Source organism: Podarcis filfolensis (genome assembly GCF_964270895.1).
Source record: "Podarcis filfolensis genome assembly, chromosome: 14".
Lineage (NCBI taxonomy): Eukaryota > Metazoa > Chordata > Lepidosauria > Squamata > Lacertidae > Podarcis > Podarcis filfolensis.
Window position 1 is genome coordinate 7158908 of NC_139616.1, and position 25061 is coordinate 7183968.

Consider the following 25061-nt stretch of genomic DNA (forward strand, 5'->3'; position numbering starts at 1 on the left):
CACTATGGGGTGGGTAGGCATTGTGATTGAGATGGTTATCTGCCTGACACTCTTGCAGCAGGATATGACCCCTGGACTTGACTACATCTCAGAGATTATGGTGGCCTCACTCACCCCTCGCCTTACACCTCACTTCCCTGGGTCCTAAATGCCATTGGAACATTGACACCACGATGCGTTTTCTTATGATTTCCTAAAGTTTCCCCATTGAGCCAGTACATAGATAAATTTATCAGTGAACTGCTATATTTGGTAATGTGCAGCTGAGTCTCTTTGTCTTTGCCTCCTAGTGTGGAGAGGCAAGGCTGGTGGGGAGGGAGGTCTCTCACCCCTCTTCCAATTTCCCAGTAACAACTGTCAGAACGGGGACCATATTTTTTAAAGGGGGGGGGGGAATCCAGGGCTATGCTTGGAAACAGGGCGCATCAAAGATCTGCCAAAAAAGCTGAAAAAGATCTTCATGTATGCCACAATGGCCGCGAGAGTTCTAATAGCACAAGGATGGAAGACTGAAGAAACCCCAACTAAAAAATCATGGCAAGAAAAATTGATGGACTATGCAGAACTGGCAAAACTGACATACAAGCTACGGGACAAGGATAACTGTGACTTTAAAGATGAATGGGAACCCTTTACAAAGTATTTGAAGATGCAACAAAGCGAACTGGACTCCTTGGCTGGCTTTGAATAATCATTCACAAACTTTTTATTGATAATAATCAGATAAATAGTTTGAGGAGCTATACAACTGTGTAACATGCAGAAAACAGCACTTTTAGAGAAATCAAGGACTGGAACTGAGGGAAGTGGGGGGGGGTTCTGTGGGGAGAGGGAGGAAAAATGGGGGGGGGAATAAGGATGATATGTTTCTGGATAATGTGTTTTGTTTTAATTTTGAATAAAAAAGTTATTTTAAAAAAAGAATAAATTGCTCGACAATGGTTTTTTTTTTAAAAAAAGGAAACGGGGCGCGTCGATGGGGAGGGGGGCCGTGGAACGCACGTGAAAAGGAGCCCCCACCCCCCAAGGCCCTGTTAAAGCTGCGGGGTCTCTGGGAGGCCAAGGCTCCGCACGGGAGCGATCGGGGTCGGGGGCGCTCCGTGGCGATCGCCGCCCCGTCGCCGAGCTTGCGCCCCAAAGGCCCGATGCGTCTCGGGGAGCCGCGCGCCGGGAAAGGAGGGGGAGATCGGGGGCGATGGGCGGGTACAGCGCTTCCGCACCGGCCGGCTAGGCGAGCAGGAGCTCCGACCGGCCCTTCCGCGGGCCCGGGACCGCCGCCGCTGCTCCGCGTGCGCCCCGCCGCCGCCGCCGCCGCCCCGGGGCGCACCATGGCGCGCTGGCTCCGCGAGCGCCTGCTTTTCCGCAGCGCCAAGCCGGCGCCGCCGCAGCCGGATTACGCGGCGGGCCCCGAGCAGCCCGACCTGCTCGCTGCCTACCGGCTGCAGCGGGAGCGGGACTTCGAGGACCCCTACGCGGGCGGCGCCGCCGTCTCCGCGCCCGCCGCCGACCCCGACGGCCGCCGCTGCCGATCGCCCCGGAGGCGCCTCATCCGGGTGGAAGCGGCGCAGGCGGCCGAAACAGCCGCGGCCTCCGGGACCGGCGATGCCCAGGGCCAGCGAGAAAAGGTGGGGCCGCCCTCTCCGTCGGGGGGCTGCCGGGGCGGGAGCCGGAGCTGGAGGTGCCCGTGTTTACACGATGCAGTTCCTCCGGAGGGTGGGGTGGGGACGGGAGGCTTTCGTTTCAGCCTCCAGCCTGGCTCTGTTTACTCGGAAGTAAGCCCCCATTGTTCTCCTTGTCCCAGCAAAACGCAAAAAGGAGCCTGGGCACTGGCGGGGCAAGATTTCTCGGCTTCGATCCCAGACACGTTTCCCCGGAGGTAAGCAGCCGGGAGCCCACTGGGGCTCACCTCCGAGTTCACGTGTATAGGACCGTGCCCTCGCCCTGCATGGACCGGAGGCCACCTCGCCGGCAGCTTTGAAGCGGGTCTCTCTCCCAGTTGTTAGAATTGTAGCATTCTAGAGCTGGAAAGGGGTCCCAGGGTCATTTAGTCCAACCCCTGCAAGGCAGGAATCAAAGTGGTCGTGTTCTGTTTTGCATAGACACGTCCTTGGCTACTCTTTTTGACTCATGGCCCTTTGGGCACTCAGGTTACCAGGATTTGCTTATCCTCCCCACCCCCTAGATCACTGGTAGCCGATGCAGTGCCCCCCAGATGTTGCTGGACTCCAACTCCTATCAGTCCCAGCCAGCATGGCCAATGGTCAGTCCATTGCTGGGAGTCCAGCAAGACCTGGAGGCCACAGGCTCCTGCCTTACCCCAGCATTAGAAAGTTACTTCTTGTTTGGCTCCTTTTTGGGTGTGTGTGTGTGTTATTGAGTTGTTGTTGTTGTTTATTTTGATTATACAGTCATACCTCGGGTTACAGACGCTTTGGGTTGTGTGATTTTGGGTTGCGCACCGTGCCAAACCCGGAAGTACCGGAATGGTTATTTTCAGCTTTCAGGATTTGCACATGCATAGAAGTGCTAAATCACGCTTTGCGCATGCGCAGAAGCTCCGAATCGCGACCCACGCGTGCGCAGTCATGCGGGTTGCAGGTTGCAAACACTGCAGGTTGCGAACATGCCTCTCGCATGGATCATGTTCGCAACCCGAGCGTCCACTGTATACCGGTATATTGTGGTTTTTATGTTGATCTTTTCTGTGAACTGCCCTGAGACCTCGGGGTATAGGGCGGTATATAAATTCAATAAAGAATAAGAAGAGCCAAGCTGAATCAGGCCAGTGGCCCAATCTAGTCAACCATCCTGTTCTTCAGTGGCCAACCAGATCCCTCTGGGAAATCGACAAGTGGATTCTGAGTGCTGTGCAACAGCGCTCTCCTGTGCGGAACCAAACTGCGAAAATGTTCTGGAAGGCCTGTAAATGCCACCTTGGTAGCCAAGATAGCACTGGGACTAATTGTTAGTTGCTGCATGAATGAGTTCACATATGTTTAAGCCTTTGCTTTTGAGATGTGCTCTTTGGCTTGCTTTGATGCGCTGCTGATCGGTGGGCTTGGGGTGGTTAGCTAGTTGGGAGAGGGGAGGCTTCTCACACTGCCTGCCTGTCAGCTTCTCCCTTATCGGGGAGATGGGTGAGAGTCAGGGGTGTCAACTTTAATAAAATATTGGGGGTGGGGGCGGTAAGCCTCAACCCACATAATTGATCACAAGACATGGCGCATGCACGTCATTTGAATGGCAATGCCCACAAACTTTTTGGGGGTAGGTGGCCCCCTCAGAAATTTATTGGGCGGAGGGCGTTGAAGGTACCTTGGCCCCTAGGAGCTGGCTCCTACAGTGAGAGTTGGGAAGGGGCTTGCAAGCCAAGGGTGAGTTAACTGGGCTGTAGAGGCCGGCTTACATAGCTTGGTTTTGTATAAATGCTTTCCCAGGTATGGACAAGTCATGTCGACTGCTTGCTGTTTTGGTCTCTCTCTCTCTCTATATATATATATAACATTTTCTGTTTTACAGTTTAAAATAAACATTTGACATGCTTAAGATATCAGTGACTTCCCTTCTTCTCTTTCCATGGTTCATTTTACATATTATAAATCCCTGCATATTTTACAAAAACTATACCAATCGGTTTTCCATTATTGCATCTGTCAAAACTTATTGACACTGTTGAATTTATCTTAATGCTGCCAGCGTTTTCAGCTGTACACAATTATTTCCCATATATTCAGTAGATGTTTTCCAATCTTCTTTAAACATATGTTCTTCTTGTTCTCTTATATGTTAAGTCTGCAAGTTGTGCATATTCTGTCAACTTAAGTTGCCATTCTTCTTGGGTTGGGACCTCGCTCGTTTTCCATTTTGGGGCTAACAAAACACGGGCCGCAGTTGTTGCAAACATAAAGAACCTTTTCTGACAGGGGAGGCAGAACATTTCCATCATGACTATCCTCCAGGAGGTGAAGGAGACTAGCTGCCCTGGCTTTCAGGTTCCACATGATTATGGATTTAAAGCACAAAGCGATAAAGCAAACATGTTACAAACAATAGGTAAAATACAATGAAACTCAGTACCAAAGTAGAAGGAGCCATGGCCTGATTCTGTGTAAAGCAGCACCATACTTTCCTAACTAACTGGGTCATCTTCTCCCTTTCAGATGATGATTGTGGAGGACTATGCAGATCCGTTTGATACCAGACAAGAAACTAGTTGTCAAACCGGGGAGCAGGAAAGAGTGAAAAGCGAAGGCTATATGGAACCATATGAAGCTCAGAAGTTGCTGGCGGGTAAAGTACCGTTTTGATGCTAAGTCTTCTGTGTTTCTTGACCTGCCGGATCTGGAGTGAGACTTACCTTTGCAGTGTTGGATGGAAAACTTTGAAGTAGGGAACATAATGATGCTCTCTGATGCAGCTTTCTCTAATCTGGTACCTTCTGGGTATTTTGAACTCCGGTTCCCATCGGTCCCAGCCAGTATGGCCAATTGTCTGAGACTATGGGAGCTGTAGTCCAACACATCTGGAGAGAATTGGGTTGGGGAAGGTCTGAGCTAGTGCAAAGACATCTATTGAGTGTCAAAAATGATCTTTATTTCATTATCTTCTATTTTCCTACACTCAGTACTTGTTTGTTTCAACCTCATCCTTCAGTTTATTGTGTACTGTACATTCTGTACATTCACTAAACTAGTAGAAAGTATTTAATAGGAAAAATCTCAGTTGTGGCATGCTCATTGTTCTAGCTGTGAGTTCACAGTTTTGTGATATTTTCTGTTTTGTAGATTTCTGATTGACGTTTTTGAAATTTTGTTAAGTTTCCTTGAAGGCCACATTTATTTATTTATTCGTTCACTTACTACATTTAAATTTCATCTTTCTTCCAGTGAGCAGGAGGCAGAATAGACAGTTCCTCCCTTGCCTTTTATCCTCACAGCAACCCTGTGAGGAAGGTTAGGCTGAGATTTTGATTGATTTGGTTCGATTGTTGTATTTTTATGCCACTTTTCATTCAAATGAATCCCAAAGCGGCTTACAAAAAATGTGGGGGTGGGATGAGATGATCCTAAGGGTCCCTTCCAACTTTATGAAAGGACGAAAACATAATAAAAGGTAAAGGGTAAAGGGACCCCTGACCATTAGGTCCAGTCGTGACCGACTCTGGGGTTGTGGCGCTCATCTCGCTTTATCGGCCGAGCGTACAGCTTCCGGGTCATGTGGCCAGCATGACTAAGCCACTTCTGGAGAACCAGAGCAGCGCACAGAAACACCGTTTACCTTCCCGCCGGAGTGGTACCTATTTATCTACTTGCACTTTGACGTGCTTTCGAACTGCTAGGTTGGCAGGAGCTGGGACTGAGCAGCGGGAGCTCACCCTGTCGCGGGGATTCGAACCACCAACCTTCTGATTGGCAAGTCCTAGGCTCTGTGGTTTAAGCCACAGCACCACCCATGTCCCAATAAAACATAATGGAACATCACAAATACAGTGATATAAAATAAGTAACAAATCATCAAGAAAACAATTACAATCTATAAAACACTATTAACAAAGCAACTACTAAAAAATAAGCTAAATATTGCAATTACAACAAAACTCACGTGATTAACAAATCTGTATGGCATTTATAATCTATAAAACCATATTATCAACAGTAACAAAATAGCAACTAAAAAAAAATTAAAAAGCTGAGCGCTGTTAAATTCATACGCACACTCTCCATGCCCCCATGACTGATAATCTTTCACTCCAGTGAAAGATTGGGCGGCTGCCAAAAGTTCCCACAGGGAGCTTCATGGCTGAGTGAATGTGGAGTCCTCAAGACTTCTTCTGATGCTACACCAGAAATGTGGCATTGCATCAAAAATAAAAACAAACACCGAAGGAGGCAGTCCTGTTCTGGAAGAAATTTTCTTCCTTCTCTTCCTCCTCCTAACCATGTCACTTAACAGTTGCCCCAAATATGAAAGTCCAATTATGGTCACTGCTGTCTCTGCCTGTCACTGCATACGAAAAGCAACCTGCAGCAGTCTAAACTGCCAGTATTTTGCAGGAGGGGCTGAAATGCGTACTTGAACTGTAGGTTTGGGAAATTAAAGTGGATTGAAGTGCTCTGTTACCTTAGTGGAACAAATCCACTTTTAAAAAAGCAGCAACTTCAGCTGGTCTCCTTAAAAAAGCTCAAAAACTTTGGGCAATCTCTTAATAAAAGTTCTGCCCCAGGTGCTGGTGGGGGTTGCTGTGAATTGTCAGTAGGAAGGTGTGCAAACAGTGCAAATAAATCAGGATGGATACAGGCGGAATTCCAGTTGTGGTATAACTGCCCCATAAACAAATCAGAAGGAATGCTCAATAAAGACTTGAATGGCCTCCAAACACCATGTATGCTTTGTGCAGTCAGTGAATATTCAGTATTCAACAGGTCACTGGAGGAGCCATTAATTCAAGTGTGCTATAAGGAACTGGGTAGTTTCTAACTGGACATGTGAAATCCCAGAGGTGCAAATCTGGAATCCAAGGAGGGACAACAACAACAACAACAACAACAACAACAACAACAACAACAATTTAAATTTTATACCCTGCCCATCTGGCTGGGTTTCCCCAGCCACTGTGGGTGGCTTCCAACAAAGTATTAAAATATAGTGGTCTGTTAAACATTAAAAGCTTCCCTAAACAGCCTTCAGATGTCTTCTAAAAGTCTGGTAGTTGTTTATCTCTTTGACATCTGATGGGAGGGCGTTCCACAGGGCGGGTGCCACTACCGAGAAGGCCCTCTGCTGGTTCCCTGTAACTTTTCTTCTCACAGTGAGGGAACCGCTAGAAGGCCCTTGGTGCTGGACCTCAGTGTCCAGGCTGAACAATGGGGGTGGAGACGCTCCTTCAGGTATGCTGGACTGAGGCTGTTTAGGGCTTTAAAGGTCAGCACCAACACTTTGAATTGTGCTTGCAATTGTGCTCGGATATTAAAATGGCCTTGCATTTTAAGCAGTAGCCATAAGAAGCGAACAAGAATGGCATGCAAACAAGTGCATAAGTGCAAACCCATGCAGACACAGGAGTGGTCTGGGGCACTCTATGCCTTCTCCGTGCCTTGCAAAAAGATACCACATACTGCTGCGGGAGGGAGGGAGCTCTCTATCCCTCTTCTGCCAGCTCCCAGCAGGCAGGTAAAATTCTTTTGCAGGCTAGTAACTATTTGCAAGCCTGCTTTAAAGTGAAATCTTTCCTTCTTTGCTACCAGAGATCCAGAAAACCGGCTCCAACGATGCCCTAGCTGCTCAAAAACCTCTGCACTTATATGACATTCCCTATGAAGCACCTGAGAACTGCATGGACCCTGACCTCCAGCAACCACCTGGCGTTCAGTGCCGATACTCGTGGCTGCCGGAAGACGATGAGCGGCCACCGGAGGAATATGATCAGCCCTGGGAGTGGAAAAAGGAGCGTATCTCCAGGGTATTTGCAGGCAAGTAGCCAAAGGGAGCATTGTCACAGGGACTTTTTTTGGTTTGGGGATAGGTGGGATTAGGCAGGCATAAGACAAAAGACAGGGAGCCAGGATGGAATTTCAATTCAGCTTTCATTTAAAGGCGAACCTACCAAATTCACACTTCCTGAAACGATAGGCAAACTGAGACACAGCTGTTTTTCAAACTCATTCGAGATTGTAATGCAGTTCTGCAGCCATGTAACATGTCCAAAAATGCAGATAGCAGGGCAAAGCAGACATATGAATGCACATATTACTGAAAATGACATACCAAAGGGAATCTTGCTGTGGGAAAATGCGTATATTAGGTAAAATTGCATACATAAGTATGTGTATTAGGAGAAATCCACACTAAAATTCTGATGAATTTTTACAAGGACTTTTCCAAAGATCACAAATTTATATGGAAATGTAGCAAACTGAACGTAAGATTGGAAACCTGACAAACCCTGAGAAACTGAATATGACAGATTTGCCCATCCCTAACAGAATCTGCTTTATTTATGTTTTCGTGGTGGGATGGAGAGCCAAGCTAAAAGTTAAACCAGCCTTCCGCAGTTTGGTGCGCATCAGATGTTTTGAATTGCAGCTTCCATTATCCCTGATGGTTGGTCATTCCATCACTTTGCCTGGGTGTCTGGATGTCCTAACGTATTTTTTATGTTGCTGTGGGGACTGACAAGTTGATCTGAGCACCTCTTTGGGAGGGGGCTTTAAGCCCTTTCTGCTCCCTGGGAATATCTAGCCAGCCTCCCTCCAGAATTCTTTCTTTTCTCTCCTAATGATCTGTCCAGTTGAAATCGAAGGAATTCAGGAGCTGCCATGGCCCCCGCCCGTTGGCCAGCTAGACAGCTCTGCGAACCACATGGATGCTGAGGGACCACCCACTCTTCAGAGCATCAGCGCCAGATGCCTGCCGGCCGATGCTCCGCCAAGTCTCCAGGATACCAGCGCCAGCCTCCAGGACCCTGAAGCTCTGGCCAGACCCCTGGATGTCAGTAGTGGGTATCCACAAACCACACAATCTTTGGGATGGGAATATGGATGCTCCAGTCATTGAGATAATATAGGCAGAGGGTCTGGGCATTTGCGTGGCAGCAATTTCTGCATAGACATGCAAGACAACACAGGGTCCCAAAAATCTCTTCTTTTTATCTTGTATTTAAAGATTCAGTTCCTGGTCCTCATGGTGAATCTGAAAATGGGCAGCTCCTACTTCAAAGGCTAAGGGCTACACAGCACAGTTATGTGACTGACACTTTTTTCTGGACTCCTTTTTAGGCTTTTAAGGGAAGTACAGTGGTACCTCGGGTTACATACGCTTCAGGTTACATACGCTTCAGGTTACACACTCCGCTAACCCAGAAATAGTGCTTCAGGTTAAGAACTTTGCTTCAGGCTAAGAACAGAAATTGGGCTCTGGCGGTGCGGCAGCAGCAGGAGGCCCCATTAGCTAAAGTGGTGCTTCAGGTTAAGAACACTTTCAAGTTAAGAACGGACCTCCAGAATGAATTAAGTACTTAACCCGAGGTACCACTGTAGTCGCAGGGGGCATCGGTTTGCAGGGAAGAATGCAAGGGGCCATTGAACCCTTTTCTGGCCAGCAATTTGTCCACTCAAAATTGCCTCCTCCCGAGTTGGTTGACTCACTCCATGGTAGAAAGCATATGTGGTCCCCACATCCTTTCCCTGTTGAGAAGCAAAGCTGCTGGAGAGATATGTGGTTTTAGAGTGGCTGGCAGTGAAAGATTTAAAGAGGCCTCATTCCCCTAACCCTCTAGCTCCCTGAAGTTGCCTTTTCATTTTTTAAAACACACCAAACCCGGGGGTGGGGGGGATCTTGGAAGTAGACAAAACATGTTTTGGCCCTGAGATACTAAAAAAGGTGAGGACGGGGCCTCCAGCGATCAGGGGGTAGATTTCCTGCTTGCAGCGAATCTCCCAGACTAAATAACAGGCCTTGTGGTGCAACCCTGTGCATGCTTACTCAGAAGCAAGCACCATGGTGTTCAGTGGGGTTTTGTTGTTGTTGTTTAGTCATTTAGTTGTGTCCGACTCTTCGTGACCCCATGGACCAGGGAATGCCAGGCACTCCTGTCTTCCACTGCCTCCCGCAGTTTGGTCAAACTCATGTTTGTAGCTTTGAGAACACTGTCCAACCATCTCGTCCCTGTCTTCCCCTTCTACTTGTGCCCTTAACCTTTCCCAACATCAGGACAGCATTTTATTAGCTCAATTCCTTTGCATGTTTACTGGATAGCCCTGCCATGTGATCTCCTGTCACTTTTTTTCCACCCCCACCTTCTTCCTTTTTTGTCTCACGCCCTGATGTTGCACTATAAATTCAGGGCTCCCAAGTTTCTTGCACTCTTCCCCAATCTGTTATTCCGCTTTCTGAGTTGCTCTTGTTCTGCACCTTGGGACCCGCCACCACATGTTCCTTATTTCATGCACACTCGTGTGTTTCTGCCCCAAGGCAAGGGAGCTGTGAAGAACCAGCCTTGCCCAGAGAAGAGGAGTAGCGCATGCTGGCTGAGCATGGAGCACGGGTTAGCTTTCGGTGAACGCGTCAATCCCACTTTGCCGCTGGAGAGCCAAGCGTAAGTAGCTTGAGCATAGGAGAGGAGGCTGGGTCAGGGACACTTGCATGTCTGATCACACACCAGGGCACCGACAACACCACATACTTGACCCCATCCACCTTCCTCTGCTGAGCTTTGCGTGGTAGGAATACAACACTTTCAGCAAAATTCTGCTCTGGCCATTTCTGTTGTCAGAGACACCAAGCCAATGTCCCGCCCCAGAACTCATTCTGGTGAGAGCCAGTGTGGTGTAGTGGTTAAGAGCGGTAGCCTCCTAATCTGGGGAACCGGGTTCGCTTCCCCGCTCCTCCACATGCAGCTGCTGGGTGACCTTGGGCTAGTCACACTTCTCTGAAGTCTCTCAGCCTCACTCACCTCACAGAGTGTTTGCTGTGGGGGAGGAAGGGAAAAGAGATTGTTAGTCACTTTGAGACTCCTTCGGGTAGTGATAAAGTGGGATATCAAATCCAAACTCTTCTTCTTCTCTTAGCCAGTAAGCAGGGACTGATGATCACAATCTGGACAAGAAAGGCAGTAGTGAAATGAGCTCAAAAAACGAGACCCTTGGCTCTTTGAAGGACTAAGGTTCATCGTGGCATCCATTTTTGTGTGGATAAAACCCACTTCATCAAATGCTGTGGGGCAGATAAGACCGGGGCCCCAAATAACAGTTGTGTGTGTAAAGTGAGCTCCTGGGTGTTCCTGTGCTGTGCTTTGAAGTCTCGACAACCGGAGCTTCAAAGTGCAGCATCGCTTGACATCATAGTGACATCAGGGGATTGGCAAGTGGACAGGGGCCTCCCAACTATCACATTTGGCTCAGCATGGGTGGAGAGATAAGGCCAGTAAAGGTTCCCCACACCCATACAATAGAAGAACAATAGCCATACACAACAGCAACAATGGGTGATTTGCACACCCGTCTTAGCTTTGCTGTGCACAGCCAGGGGAGAGAACCTTTGTTCCAACTGAGTCCTAAGCCCACTCCATCCATTTTAGTTGTGCATTGTAGATCATGAGTTTCATTCTGGAGCCTCCCTTTGAATCTTTCTGAAGTGACAAAGGTGGTACCTAATCCAGGCTGAAAACCTTCAGGTGTCTTCTATTTATGGCTCCTTGTGGAGAAATGCATGCCTTGGTATGTAGGCGCATGTGGACCACAAACTATTATTATTTAGTTTATTTTAAAATTAGGTTAGTATCTCACGTCTCCAGCTGAAGGTTCCTGAAGGACCTCTCTATAGGGGTTTGAGTGGATGACTTCCTTTCTCCTCCACAGGTGGTATCATGGGACCTTGAGCCGAGTGGGTGCCGAGGGGCTATTGCGACTTTGCAGAGAAGCCAGTTACCTGGTGCGGAACAGTGAGAGCAGCCATGATGCCTTCTCCCTCTCCCTGAAGTGAGTGTGTGAGCATTGAGGATTCTGTATGCATCGTACTGCTCTGAGCTGACTAAAGTAGTTCATGGAGTTTCACTGGGAAAGCCTGGCAGGGGCTCAGGGAGCATTAGGATGAAGTAAATGGGGCCATGCAGCAAAAAGGTTGCAATCTGGAACTTGCTAAAGCTAAGCAGGTCTCGGTCCGGTTGGTAGGTGGATGGGAGACCATCCGGAAATAATAGTAAGTGGAAGGAGAGTGTAATTTGAGTGGTTAATATGCATTAGAACTTCACATTCGCCAGACCTCATGGAGAATCTGCACATAAACCATCCATGAAGAGGGGAATGTGCACATTTTTCGGTCAATATACATACTCTCAAACTGGCATGGGTAAACACATGGGCAGGCAAACTAAGGCCCAGGGGCTGGATCTGGCCCAATCACCTTCTAAATCTGGCCCATGGATGGTCCGGGAATCAGCGTGTTTTTACATGAGTAGAAAGTGCCCTTTTATTTACTTACTTATTCAAACCTTTATTAGGCATTATACAAACAAAACGATAAAAGAAAAAGTAACATATAAAAGCCTTGAGATATATACAGAAAGGCAGCAGTTGGCTACATACATATATATTTATATACATATAAAATCAGTGGTTTTCCTTGTTAACCTGCTCCTTGGAGGACTGCTACCAAAAACTCGGCTACCCCCGCCGTTACCCTTTGGTCAACGTCGGATAGGCAGAATCCCACACATTCACCTTGTTGGGGCTCCAGACCACCCAAAAGAGGGGACAGCACGCGTTGACGGAGCGTACTGTACAATGGGCACTGAAAGAGAATGTGCTCTACCGTGTCCGGGACATTCATAAAACATCTGCAGAATCTCTTGTTTCTAGGGATGTTTTGATATCTTCCCCTGACAAATGCTGAGGGAAAAACATTCAAACGGGCCAGCATAAAAGCCCTACGTTGGGCTGGAATTATTAATTTGGTGACGTAATTGGCTCTGCTATCTAAGATATTTAAATCATAGAATATGGGCGAACAAATTTTGTTTACAGCTGCCATAATATTTTGCCTCTCGACATCCTTTAGTCTAGTTAGGATATTATGGAAAATGTATTGCTCATTAGAATTGTACAGGGGCTCCAGCTCGATGCCTAAAGATTCAATCTTTTTTTCGAGGTACTGATACCATCTTGATTTGTAGGAGTCTTTGAGCAAATCAGCGAGCAGACTTGATGGAGGGCAGCGAAAATGGCAGCGTAACCAGTACTTTATTGAGGTGGACCAGGCCCAATATTCCATTGTGTGTATGCCTATTTCTGCACACATTGTTTCATATTTGATCACAGCTGGGAGTCCAAGAATACGTCTCAGAAAGCTGGAGTGAATCTTTTTTAAATCACTATTATATGCTTGGACCCATAGCGGTATTCCATAGAATATCTGGGATTGCACTTTTGTTTGGAATATCTGATTGGCCGCAGGAATAAATTGATTGCCTTTCTGATAATAAAAACGGGTAACTGCTGATGAGGTGCACTTTGCCTGTTTTATGGCATTTGTGCGATGATTTGCCCACCCTAAATTGCTCTGGAATAAGATTCCCAGATACCTATAGATTTTCACTTGTTGGATTTCCTGCCCTCTTATTTTCCATTTCTCTAATTTCCAACCATTCGAGAAGACCAAAATTTTTGTCTTCTCGTAATTTATAGAGAGCTTGTTACATTCGCAGTAAAGGATCAGAGAAGATATAAGACGTTTCAGACCCAAGCTCGTTAATGATAGTAGAACAGCATCGTCTGCGTATAATAACAGAGAAACTGGTTTCTGATTAAGTTTAGGGGCATGTGATTCTATTTTTTGAAGGTGATCTGGCAAGTCTGATAAAAATAAATTAAATAGGAAGGGGGCAAGAATACACCCTTGTTTTACCCCTTTCGAGTTTGGGATGTCTGATGAAAGGTGACCTTTGGTGTTAAGTTTGACTTGACAGATATTGGAAGAGTATAAATTTTTTATTAGGATCAATAAGCGCTGATCAATTTTTAATTCTGCGAGTTTCCTCCACAGCTTTGGGCGGTCAATTGAGTCAAATGCACCACGAAAATCTACAAAAGCAGCAAATATCTTAGATTGCCTTTGAGATCTGTATTTTTCAACCAAATGCATAAGTATAAGGCAGTGGTCTAATGTAGAGCAACCTTTGGAGAAACCTATTTGTTCTTTCCCTGGTAAATTTAGATTTTTCATCCAGGTAAGGAGTTTAGATAAAAGGTGCTTAGCGTAGATTTTCCCTATCACTGATAATAGGCTTATCGGTCTATAATTCCTTGGTTCTTTTGGGTCGCCATTTTTAAAGATTGGGATAATTATTGATCTTAACCATATCTCAGGTATGATCCCATATTTATCTATGAGAGTAAACAATTGAGCTAAGGGTTCTGCCCACCAATCTATATAGGTCTTAAATAATTCTATTGGTAGACCGTCTGGCCCAGGAGATTTCCCCGATTTGAAATTTTTAACTATCTCTCTAATTTCCTCTTCTTCTACCCTTGGCCACTCCTGGAGTTTATTGATTTTATTTTTAGTGGTTTCATTTCCTTTAAGTTCACTGTGTAGATTGTTAAATACAGATGTAAAATATTGGGACCATTTGGATTCTGCAATTGGTGGTAGAGTTAGTTGATTTTCGGCTTTCAATCCTCCGTACACTAGGTTCCAGAACGCTTTGTTATTTTTGCTCTGAATTGAGTCAAGTAATTGTAGCCATTTTTGGGTTGCATATTTCTGTTTCTTTTCGGCCAGAATGTAATGATATTTTCTTTTTTCATCAAGATAAGAGGGCTCTAGTTTAGTGCGATTATTTTTAAATGTTTGGCGCAGTTTTCTTTTTAGCTGGAAGCATTCATCATCAAACCAAGGGCTAGCGCTATGTTTAAGTACCCAAACTTTAGGTGGAGTACTAAGTTCTACGAACATTTGGAAGATTTCATTATAAATTTTCGGAATATCGCTGTAGGAATTAGTGGTCTTTAAGTTGGATAATACTTGTTTTCTCAGGTTGGCTGTAAGTTTTTGCCCCACTACTGCACTCATTTCCTGGGACCATTTTAATTGGGTCATTTGTTTGTATTGAGAGGGTTCTATAATATTGTGCTTGGTTATTTTGGTTTCATCCTTTAAGTTAATAGACAACAATAATGGCTGATGGTCGCTTTCAGTACGCGTTCCGATTTTGAGGTCCATGATCGAATTTATAATATTATAAGGGACAAGAATATAGTCGATGACACTGCATCCTCGGGGGGAGAAGTATGTAAACTCCCCGCTTCTATCGCCTTTTGTTGAACCGTTCACAATCTGTAAATTAAAGTTGTTACATAATTCAAGTAGGCGTAAGCCTTCGTTGTTTACAACCCTATCTCTGGAGAATCGTCCTATTTTCAGGGCATGTGCGATATCATTGTCAGTATTCCAATTTAGTTTGCTACATAGTTGTTCATTGTTGGTTCCCACTCTGGCATTAAAATCACCTGCTATTATCAATGAGGCATTTGGGTATTTAGCGGTCAAATTTTCTATATAAAAGGTTAGTTGTGACCAATTTTCACTGTTGCTGTTGTTTTTGGATGGGGGGATATAGACATTTACAAGTAGCAAAGTATCTTCTTTTTGGGTTAAAAGTAGGGCTTGTGCAAGTGGCAAGCATTTTTCTAGCTGCTTGATTTCAAACCCTAAGTTGTCTTTGATCATACAACAGAACCCTGCTTTCGGCCGGCCCTTCGTGTTTGTTTTCAATGCGGGTTTCGTATAGGAGGAGAATCCATTGATTTTAATATCTCTAGTTGACCATGTTTCTTGTAGAAGTATTAATTCAAAATCTTTAAAGAAGTTCATTAGGTCTGGGTCTCCGTCTTTGTTTCCCCACCCTGCAATATTCCAGGACAGCAAGCGTAGAAACCGTTTTTGAGTTGGTGGCTGGTTGACAGCATTTAGTCATTCTAATTCTGTTATTGAGTCCAGCGAGGAATTTTGTCTTGTGCCGATACAGCCATTTGTCACTACTTTCGGTGGGGAACATAATGGTGGATCTTTTAGATTCTTTTTTAAAGTACGGGAAATTAGAATTTCCTCCCTTTCTTGATTTTCTTCCTTAGCTGTTCCTTGTTCCTGAGAGATTTCTGTGGTTGGTGGACTATTATGGACCGTAGGATTGTTTTCGGTCTCTACTTCCATTTCTTTGGTCTCGTTTGATGTTTAAAATGCATCTCTGGGTTATTTGTGGGGCATAGGAATTTGTTCATTTTTTTCCTTCAAAATATAGTCTAGCCCCCCACAAGGTCTGAGAGACAGTGGACCGTCCCCCTGCTGAAAAAGTTTGCTGACCCCTGGGTAAACGTACATATCGTGGATGAATTTTGTACATTCTTTGGGTATGCATAATCTCCAACAAGCCTTGGGGAATGTGCATATATATCAACCGTCTTTTGTACATTTTCTAGGCAATATGCACATTTTCTGGTCAAGATGCATAGTCTCCAAGAAACTTGCCTCTTTTACAGAAATATGCAATCTGCACCTCTGGTCTGCTTCCTGCCCACTGTTTAATATTTCAGGGCCCATGTTACACTCTCCCACTGGGCAGCAGGAAAAAGGGATGGAGCGCCAGATAAAGATCCAATCCCCTTTCCCCCACCAGGCTACACAAGAGGATTTTGATGGAAATTCCCTATCCCATGCTGCTTTTAAGCTTAGGAGAAAGCTCAATACATGGGGGTCAGTCAGCACGGGAACTGCAGGGAAAGGGGAGGATTTAACCAGCTGAGAGAGGGCTACCCAGCAGGGAAAAGAGGGCCGGGAGAGAAAGAGGCCCATGACCTCTGATCCAACCCACTGCTGACCCACCCTCCTACCATTCCTTCCCCTAGGAGCAGCCAAGGCTTCCTTCACATGAAGCTCTTGCAGACTGAAGACCACAAATTTGTCCTGGGCCAGCACAGCCCTCCCTTTGACAACGTCCCTGAGATCATCCACCACTACGCCAGCCACAAGCTGCCCATCCAGGGAGCAGAGCACATGTCCCTGCTCTATCCCGTCACCACGCAACCCTCCAGCTGCCTTGCAGCTGAGCAGTGACTTCTGGCAGAGGACGGGTGAGCGTTGGACAAGAGCAGAACATTTTTGGATTGCAGTTGCTTGCATGGATTGGAAGAGGAGGCGTCCAAGGTGAGGCTGGAAGGCACAGGCCACCCAAACGGACCTCAGAACCTTTCCATCCTCAGCTCTACATCTGCAGGAGAAACCAGGCTTTTTGCATGTTGGGACTCCAGGCCCTCCTCGTTGGGTGCCAGTTAACTCTCTTGACATCTTCAGGGCAGGTCCCCCAAAGTAGGAGAAAACCAGTTCTCAGGGAGGAGGACTTGGAATTACAAAGCTGGGTGGCATCTCGAGTGTGAAGGAGTCTAACCACCTACACCATTATTCCCTTCTGTCTCCTTTGGGCCCAATTCCAGCAGGCCTGTTTGCCACATGTTGCCTGCACATCACAGATCAAGCATTCCTATCATTCAATGTCACATGAAGCATGGTACTGTTCTATGGAGATAGCTTTCCTGTTTTGACTGAGAGTTGTAAAGGGACGAGAGATCAAGAGAGGAAGTGTGCAAATGGGCCAACCAGCCACCAACCTCCTCTTGGTTTCACAACTTGCTGAATCTCCCCTCTCTTATTTTGACCTCTATCTGCGACAGCTTCAAAGCTGGTAGTTTCCTGCGAGCAGACGAAACTATCCATGGGATTTCTGACTGGTTGCTGTTCAATAGGATCTGCCTTTCCCCTGAATGGAGTTGGCTCCGATGTCTCTCCTGATGTTACTTCATTGGTCAAATCCAGGTCTCTGTCCTCAGTCATGTGAGCAGCCTGCCTTCAGCCAGCTCTCCCGATGACTAGACCGCCCCATCAGCCAGCCTCCAGGCAGAGATTCAGTGAACTGAGAAGACAAAAAGAGAATGGATGACAAGAAAGATAGAGGAACTAGAGCTCGGTGCAAAGGCATGCCGAAGGTCCCAGGCTGAATTTTGGGCATCTCCAACTGAAATGATCAGATGGGGCAAGGGACAGGAAAGAGATCCTGGAGAACCACTACCACTTGTGGTAGACAGTGGCATGGACCAAAAGGAATGGGTAGTCTGACCTGGTAGAAGGCAGCTTCAAGGGAGGATTTGCATGTGTCAGGATCCCTTGTGTAATGAATTTACCCAGGATGCATTGTGAAATCCTCATTTGGTACTAGTCAGCTGGTCTTTTGTTTCTAGCTCCTACAAATAAAAAACAAATGACATGGCATGCCTTGATTGCTGCTGTCCTCTGTGCCGTCAACAGTAAACAGGGGCACTCTGAGCTTATCCTTGCTCTCTCCCCCTGTCCCAGACTCCTCTGGTTTTTTTGTGTGCTTAATTTGGCAGCTGTTGAGAATGCCTGAATGATCTCTCTCATGCTTACAGATGTACCATCTAGTTCTTATTGCTGAAAGCGTAGGGTTTATTATTTAACTTATTCAGTAAATTTCTGGATTTGTGCAAAACTTCCAGAGGGGCATATCATAACGAGAAATCCTGTGAGGTCTTTCTTTTCAGTGTGTTGTTTGCTTTGCGGCCTTGTGGGTTACGTTGCTACCAACCTGCTGGACATGTGGATGGTGTGACTCTGGCAACACTCACGGCTGTGGCCAAGATTTGGCAGCATATATTCACACAGCGGGTGGCGCTGTGGGTAAAACCTCAGTGCCTAGGACCTGCCGATCGTATGGTCGGCGGTTCGAATCCCCGTGGCGGGGTGAGCTCCCGTCTTCGGTCCCAGCTCCTGCCCACCTAGCAGTTCAAAAGCACCCCTAAGTGCAAGTAGATAAATAGGTACCGCTTTCTAGCGGGAAGGTAAACGGCGTTTCTGTGTACTACGCTGGTGCTGGCTCGCCAGAGCAGCTTTGTCACGCTGGCCACGTGACCTGGAAGTGTCTCCGGACAGCGCTGGCCCCCGGCCTCTTAAGTGAGATGGGCGCACAACCCTAGAGTCGGACACGACTGGCCCGTACGGGCAGGGGTACCTTTATTCACAGAGCATCCCTGTTCCTTGGGCTTGTTAGTTCCACTGAGGCCTTCTCCTGTGCCTTTTAAATCTACTTAGAGCCTGACAGGCGGTTGCTATACCTGCCCGTTGATCTCTCAGGGCTTCAGCACATACTATGGTGCTACCAGCAAATCACTCCCTCTCATTGCAAACTCAGGATTGTATCAAAAAAGGGGGAGGATAAAACAAACTCCCTGCAGATGTTCTTTCACTAGCTGAGTTGGTTTTCCCCAGGCCACGTTGTTCTTCGGGTGGGTGGGTGTGCAAGGCACCCATGTTCCTCTTTCCTGTGCCCAAAAACCAAAATGTATATATTCTGCTAAGAATAACAGTTTGAAGCTGATAGTAGATTTAAACACAACGTGTAAGTATGATAGTTTTAAGGTAAAATGTTTAAGGTAAAACGTTTAAGTACAGGAATAATGTAGTTTCAAATATGCAGTGATATAGTATAGAGGTACATGAAATACCAGTACACAACAATTATTTTGTACAAGTCTCAATGGCAGTCAAAAGGAGTCCATATTATATAGAATCAAAATAAGGACTAAGGAATCAAATAGGGCCGAAAAGGAGTATCCGGAGTGTGAATCAGATGTACGACTCAGTAGTGGTGACCAGGACAGGGTCCTGTTTCGGAGTAAACGCCTTCTTCAGCTCGGTTTTTTCTCTGAGCTCAGAGAAACGCAAGAAAACTTGGGAGCATTCCATTATCTAAGACGCGTGTCGACAAAGAAACATAAAAGAATTAAATGATACAGACTTCCAACAGATTTATAGTCCTCAAAAAACCGAGCTGAAGAAGGCGTTTACTCCGAAACAGGGCCCTGTCCTGGTCACCACTACTGAGTCGTACATCTGATTCACACTCCAGATACTCCTTTTCGGCCCTATTTGATTCTTTAGTCCTTATTTTGATTCTATATAATATGGACTCCTTTTGACTGCCATTGAGACTTGTACAAAATAATTGTTGTGTACTGGTATTTCATGTACCTCTATACTATATCACTGCATATTTGAAACTACATTATTCCTGTACTTAAACGTTTTACCTTAAAACTATCGTACTTACACGTTGTGTTTAAATCTACTATCAGCTTCAAACTGTTATTCTTAGCAGAATATATACGTTTTTCTGTTCAACTCTCGAGTAGGAATTATTCCTTATATTGAAACTTGTGGCCTGAGCTCTTGGTATATCCTTTTTAGTGTATTTCCAACAAGAACTCCAATTTCTTTAACAAAAACCAAAATGGTCTTTTCTCCTGCCACTGCAGTCTCTGGGTGACTTTCACATCTTTGCTGACAAAGAGTGACTTTGAGCAACGGTGAGGACATTGAGACCCATCTGTACTCTGCAGTCCACATGCTCTGTTCATTGTTCTGCATTGGCTCCTTCCCTCCCTCCCTTAAGACTGAAAGGGATTGTGGGATCATTGAGTATGGGATAGCTCCATGGGAGCATGAATCATGGCTCAGCGAATCATAGAACTGTAGAGCTGGCAGGGACCTCGAGGGTCCAACTGTTGGAAAACAAGCCCCTCCGGGAGAAGCTGGCAATTCTCCCAGGCTCCCGGGCTTGTTTACTGGTGATCTGCCCTGGCTGCAATCCCCTGCAGTCCAGGAAATCGAGATAGGCAACATCTCCCAGCGTGGAAGATGCACACCCCCTTCCCTCCTTGCATACCAGCAGGAGAAAAGAAGATAGTCAGAAAGTCTTTCTACATCTTGTTTATTTTCTGACTGTGCAACTCTACAAAAAACATGTCCGAACAGTTCAGTGTTCAGCAAGCAAGTGGCAAAGACTTCCTTCACATACGCAAGAGGAAGGTCTCATATTACACACAGGACAAAGACTTTTGAAGCCTGTGAACTTCCGGGAAGATTCTTTCCCACAGCTAGTCACATCATGTGATGTAAACAAGCTACCAGTTTGCAGCTGCGTTGCTCTCTTATCGTAACACGATATGCAAGGCAGGAATCTGTGCTTTGCTTGTAGGATGGCCCCGGTTTCAGCCTGCAGTTAAAAGGAGCAAGTAATTTAAAAAGCCGCTGCTAGTCCTATGGAGATACAACATCAGAGCAGGAAATGGTTTATTATTTAGTTTATACCATCTGGGGTGGGATAGCTGCCTTCTAGACATTTCTGTCTCGGGCACCAAAATGGCGTGGGCCATCTGTGCCCATCTGTAACTGAATGTGTGCCCAGGTCCAGTGTGTGTGTCTGCCACTCACTCACAAATTGTCTCTCTCTCACCCACCTACCAGTGACAGGTAGGTAGCTGTGATGGTCTGCCGTAGTCAAAACAAACAAACAAAAAAATTCCTTCCAGTAGGACCTTAGAGACCAACTAAGTTTGTTTGTGCATGGACACGAAAGCTCATACCAATAAGAAACTTAGTTGGTCTCTAAGGTGCTGCTGGAAGGTATTTTTTAAAATTTTGTTTCCACCTACCAGTGTCCCTAAACACATAAGAAAAGAGTCTCACAAGACGAGACTTGAAGTCTACCTAGTCCAGGAGTGGGGAAAGGATGTGACTACAGTGGTACCTTGGGTTAAGTACTTAATTCGTTCCGGAGGTCTGTACTTAACCTGAAACTGTTCTTAACCTGAAGCACCACTTCCAACTAGCTTCAATTATCTAATGGGGCCTCCAGCTGCTGCTGCGCCGCCGGAGCATGATTTCTGTTCTCATCCTGAAGCAAAGTTCTTAACCTGAAGCACTGTTTATGGTTAGCAGAGTCTGTAACCTGAAGCGTATGTAACCTGAAGCGTATGTAACCCAAAGTACCACTGTATCCAGATTTTGTTGGACACCGTGATGTTTTTGGTACAGCCACTGATCACAGATGATGGAAGTGGCCCTGAGACCTGTGGGTATAGGGCGGCATATAAATTCAATAAAATTAAAAAAATTAAAAAATATTGTGAGGGCCACATGTCCCCACCCACCTTGTTTAATATCCTCTTTTCAACAGTAGCTACACAGACGTTCTGGGAAACCCACAAGTAAAGCCTAAAGTAGGGCTGGGCGACCTGTGACCCTCCAGTGGACTACAACCCCCATTACGTCTGACCATACTGTCTAGGATTGATAGGAGTTGGAGCCCAACAACATCCAGAGCAACCAGCACTCACGAGGTACACTGCTTATGGATATGATAAACCAAGGGTGGGAAACCTATAGTCCAGCCAGATTATGTTCAAAATTTTGTGCATTGTACATTTTAATTTTTGTAAGCTGCTTTGAATATATATATAAATATATATATGTGTGTGTGTGTGTGTGTGTGTGTGTGTGTGTGTGTATATATATGAATAAACAAATCCCCATCATCCTTGTTGGGCAGAACTGAGAGGAGGTGCGGTCGAAGAACTGGAGGGCTGGAGGTTCCGCATCCCTTCTGTAAGTGAATTATGCATAAGGAGGATAAATAATTTCTTTTGTCCTGAGTCATGCTGCCAGACAATTTTACTGGGCGATGCTGCATTCTGGTATTATGAGCGGAAATTAATCTCTACTCAATCTTTTCCCTTCACATAATTATAAAAAAACTCCTCATGCTCCTCACCTCCAGAAGCAATTCCTACTATCTTCAATGGCTCTTACTTCCAGGTAAGTGTGCACAGGTAGGTCAGCCTTACCCATTATTTCTTGTAAAGCAGAAACAAGGCAACCACTTTCCCAGCAAAGTTTCAAGTGTCAGATCAAGGCCATTTTATTTCAGGATGCCTTGACCCCACTGAATGCTGCTCTGCTCTTTTTATTTTCTGATGTTTTAGTCTGTGTTTTGAATTTCATTCATTCTGGGTGGGATTTAATTTTTCGTAAGCTCTTTGAGACACAGGCAGAAAGAGATGTGCGTGTCTAAATTCTTCAAATAAACTTGGGGTAGCCAATGTAGTACCTTACAGACGTTGATTGACTCTCGACTCCTATTGGCCTCAGCTGCCATAACCAATGGCCAGGGATGATGGAAACGGTGTTTGTTGGCATCTGTATGTCTTGAGAGACAATGGAGGCACCTCCAGGGGTGAAGCCAAATCTTTAGGGAATCACAGCACCTGTTGTGACTGCAGAGAGTGGTAAATCATAACTGCTGCCCCCTATGTTGTTTTTGCTGCAGTAGCAGTGCAAAAGGGACCCTCTCCAGGGCAGTGTGTCTGGAGGTCCTGGACTGCTCAGACAACAAGATGTGGTCCAAAGGGAAGGAAAGCAATATGTTTGGCACCAGCTTGGCTGCAGCAGGTGCCAGAAGGAAGCACACAAGATGCCATCCAGCCATTTTAGGGACCCCCTATGGACTTCTGTAGGATTTACTCCTTAACCTTTTCTTCTCCCGAAGATGTCCCACAAGGCAGCAGGTGTGGATTTTCCCTCAGAGCTTACTCCCAAAGCCTTTCTCACAAACGAATATACAGTGGAACCTTGTTTTCTCAAACTTAATCCGTTCTGGAAATCCATTCAACTCCCAAAACATTTGAAAACCAAGGCATGGCTTCTGATTGGCACAGGCACCCTGGAAACAATAGCCGAGAGCTGCAGTGGACGTTCAGCTTCCAAAAAATGTTAGAAAACCAGAACACACAATTCTGGGTTTTCGATGTTCGGGAGCCAATATGTTCGTCAACTAAGCTGTTCGAGAACCAAGGTTCCACTGTAGCTGCAAGACAGAAGAGGTTTAGGGTCAGAGTTTTCCTTCTCCTAGATGGGCTACTTTCCCAGGTGAACGAGCCCCATCTGCCCCCTCACTTTCCTCTACAGAAACCACCTTCTTGACTGTTGGACCCAGTCTTGGTCTCGTCTGCTCAATTTGCCCGGAGCCTGTCCTTGCATGCATTTCCTTGCATGCCAATGGTACTGCAACAATATCTAGTTATCTCCCTCTTGGACTACTGCAATGTGCTCTATGTGGAGCCACCTCTGAAGGTGACCCGAAAACTACAACTAATCCAGAATGCGGCAGCTAGACTGGTGACTGGGAGCGGCCACTGAGACCATATAACACCGGTCTTGAAAGACCTACACTGGCTTCCAGTACATTTCTGAGCAAAATTCAAAGTGTTGGTGCTGACCTTTAAAGCCCTAAACGGCCTCGGCCCAGTATACCTGAAGGAGCGTCTCCACCCCCATCATTCTGCCTGGGCACTGAGGTCCAGTGCCGAGGGCCTTCTGGTGGTTCCCTCTCTGCGAGAAGCCAAGTTACAGGGAACCAGGCAGAGGGCCTTCTCAGTAGTGGCACCCACCCTGTGGAACGCCCTCCCACCAGATGTCAAAAAGAAAAACAACTACCAGACTTTTAGCAGACATCTGAAGGCAGCCCTGTTCAGGGAAGCTTTTAATTAAAAGCTTTTATCTTTCCTGCCCCGACCTGGCCACAGTGATCCATGCGACGGTCACCTCCAGGCTTGACTACTGTAATTTGCTCTATGCGGGGCTGCCCTTGAAGAAGAAGAAGAAGAGTTTGGATTTGATATCCCGCTTTATCACTACCCGAAGGAGTCTCAAAGCGGCTAACCTTCTCCTTTCCCTTCCTCCCCCACAACAAACACTCTGTGAGGTGAGTGGGGCTGAGAGACTTCAGAGAAGTGTGACTAGCCCAAGGTCACCCAGCAGCTGCATGTGGAGGAGCGGGGAAGCGAACCTGGTTCACCAGATTATGAGACTACCGCTCTTAACCACTACACCACACCTCTCTCCCAGAAACTCCAGCGGGTGCAGAATGCTGCAGCGAGGCTCCTCACGGGGTCTCTGCCATGGGAGCATATTCACCCAGTGCTTTTCAAACTGCACTGACTCCCGGTGGAGTACAGGGTCAGATTTAAGGTGCTGGTTTTGACCTTTAAAGCCTTTCACGGCCTAGGACCCTCGTACCTACGGGACCGCCTCTCCCGGTCTGCCCCGCGGAGGGCCTCTAGGTCCATAAATAGCAACACCCTAGTGGTCCCGGGCCCTAAGGAAGTTAGATTAGCTTCAACCAGAGCCAGGGCCTTTTCAACTCTGGCTCCGGCCTGGTGGAACGCTCTGCCTCATGAGACCAGGGCCCTGCAGGATCTGATTTCTTTCTGCAGGGCCTGTAAGACAGAGCTGTTCCTTTTTTTTTTTTTAAATAATATTTATTAGAGTTTCAAACAAATCACAAAAATGAAAAAAAACAAAAAAAGAATAAAAAAATCAAAAATACAAAGAAGTAAAACCAATTAAAAACAAATCAATCCTTCCATGTCTTATCTTTCATTTGCTTGTTTCCCTGACCTCCTCACACCTCCCTTTTTTGTATTCTAGTTCAATAGTTGTTTCAGCAAATCCTTACCATTTTTTCCTTTATCTTAATAGTTTATCTTAATATATTGTAACTTTACATTCTCAGCTGTTAACAATCCATTTTTACATACCCCTTTGTAACATTACTGCTAAAACCACATAACTTCATTCCAACATCCTTCTAACATTCCTTAATT

The 25061-nt window shown here is 46.1% G+C and overlaps 1 protein-coding gene across 1 annotated transcript; it reads left to right on the top strand.

The window, feature by feature from the left end:
• The first annotated feature begins 971 nt into the window (after positions 1-971).
• Positions 972-17814, top strand: LOC310749563 (SH2 domain-containing adapter protein F-like). The gene is made up of 7 exons (XM_083586754.1): positions 972-1625; positions 4161-4290; positions 7245-7469; positions 8288-8494; positions 9970-10093; positions 11355-11474; positions 16398-17814. Exons 1-7 carry the CDS (start codon positions 1146-1148, stop codon positions 16603-16605), a joined length of 1494 nt encoding a protein of 497 aa, XP_083442880.1. The 5' UTR covers positions 972-1145; the 3' UTR covers positions 16606-17814.
• Positions 17815-25061: the final 7247 nt, after the last annotated feature.

What these genes read in the sequence shown, in the direction of transcription:
- LOC310749563 (XM_083586754.1), top strand. Translation starts at nt 1,146, where the DNA reads ATGCGTCTCGGGGAGCCGCGCGCCGGGAAAGGAGGGGGAGATCGGGGG. An exon ending in CCCAGGGCCAGCGAGAAAAG is followed by an intron (nt 1,626 to 4,160) that starts GTGGGGCCGCCC and finishes TCTCCCTTTCAG; the next exon opens with ATGATGATTGTGGAGGACTA. An exon ending in AGCTCAGAAGTTGCTGGCGG is followed by an intron (nt 4,291 to 7,244) that starts GTAAAGTACCGT and finishes CTTTGCTACCAG; the next exon opens with AGATCCAGAAAACCGGCTCC.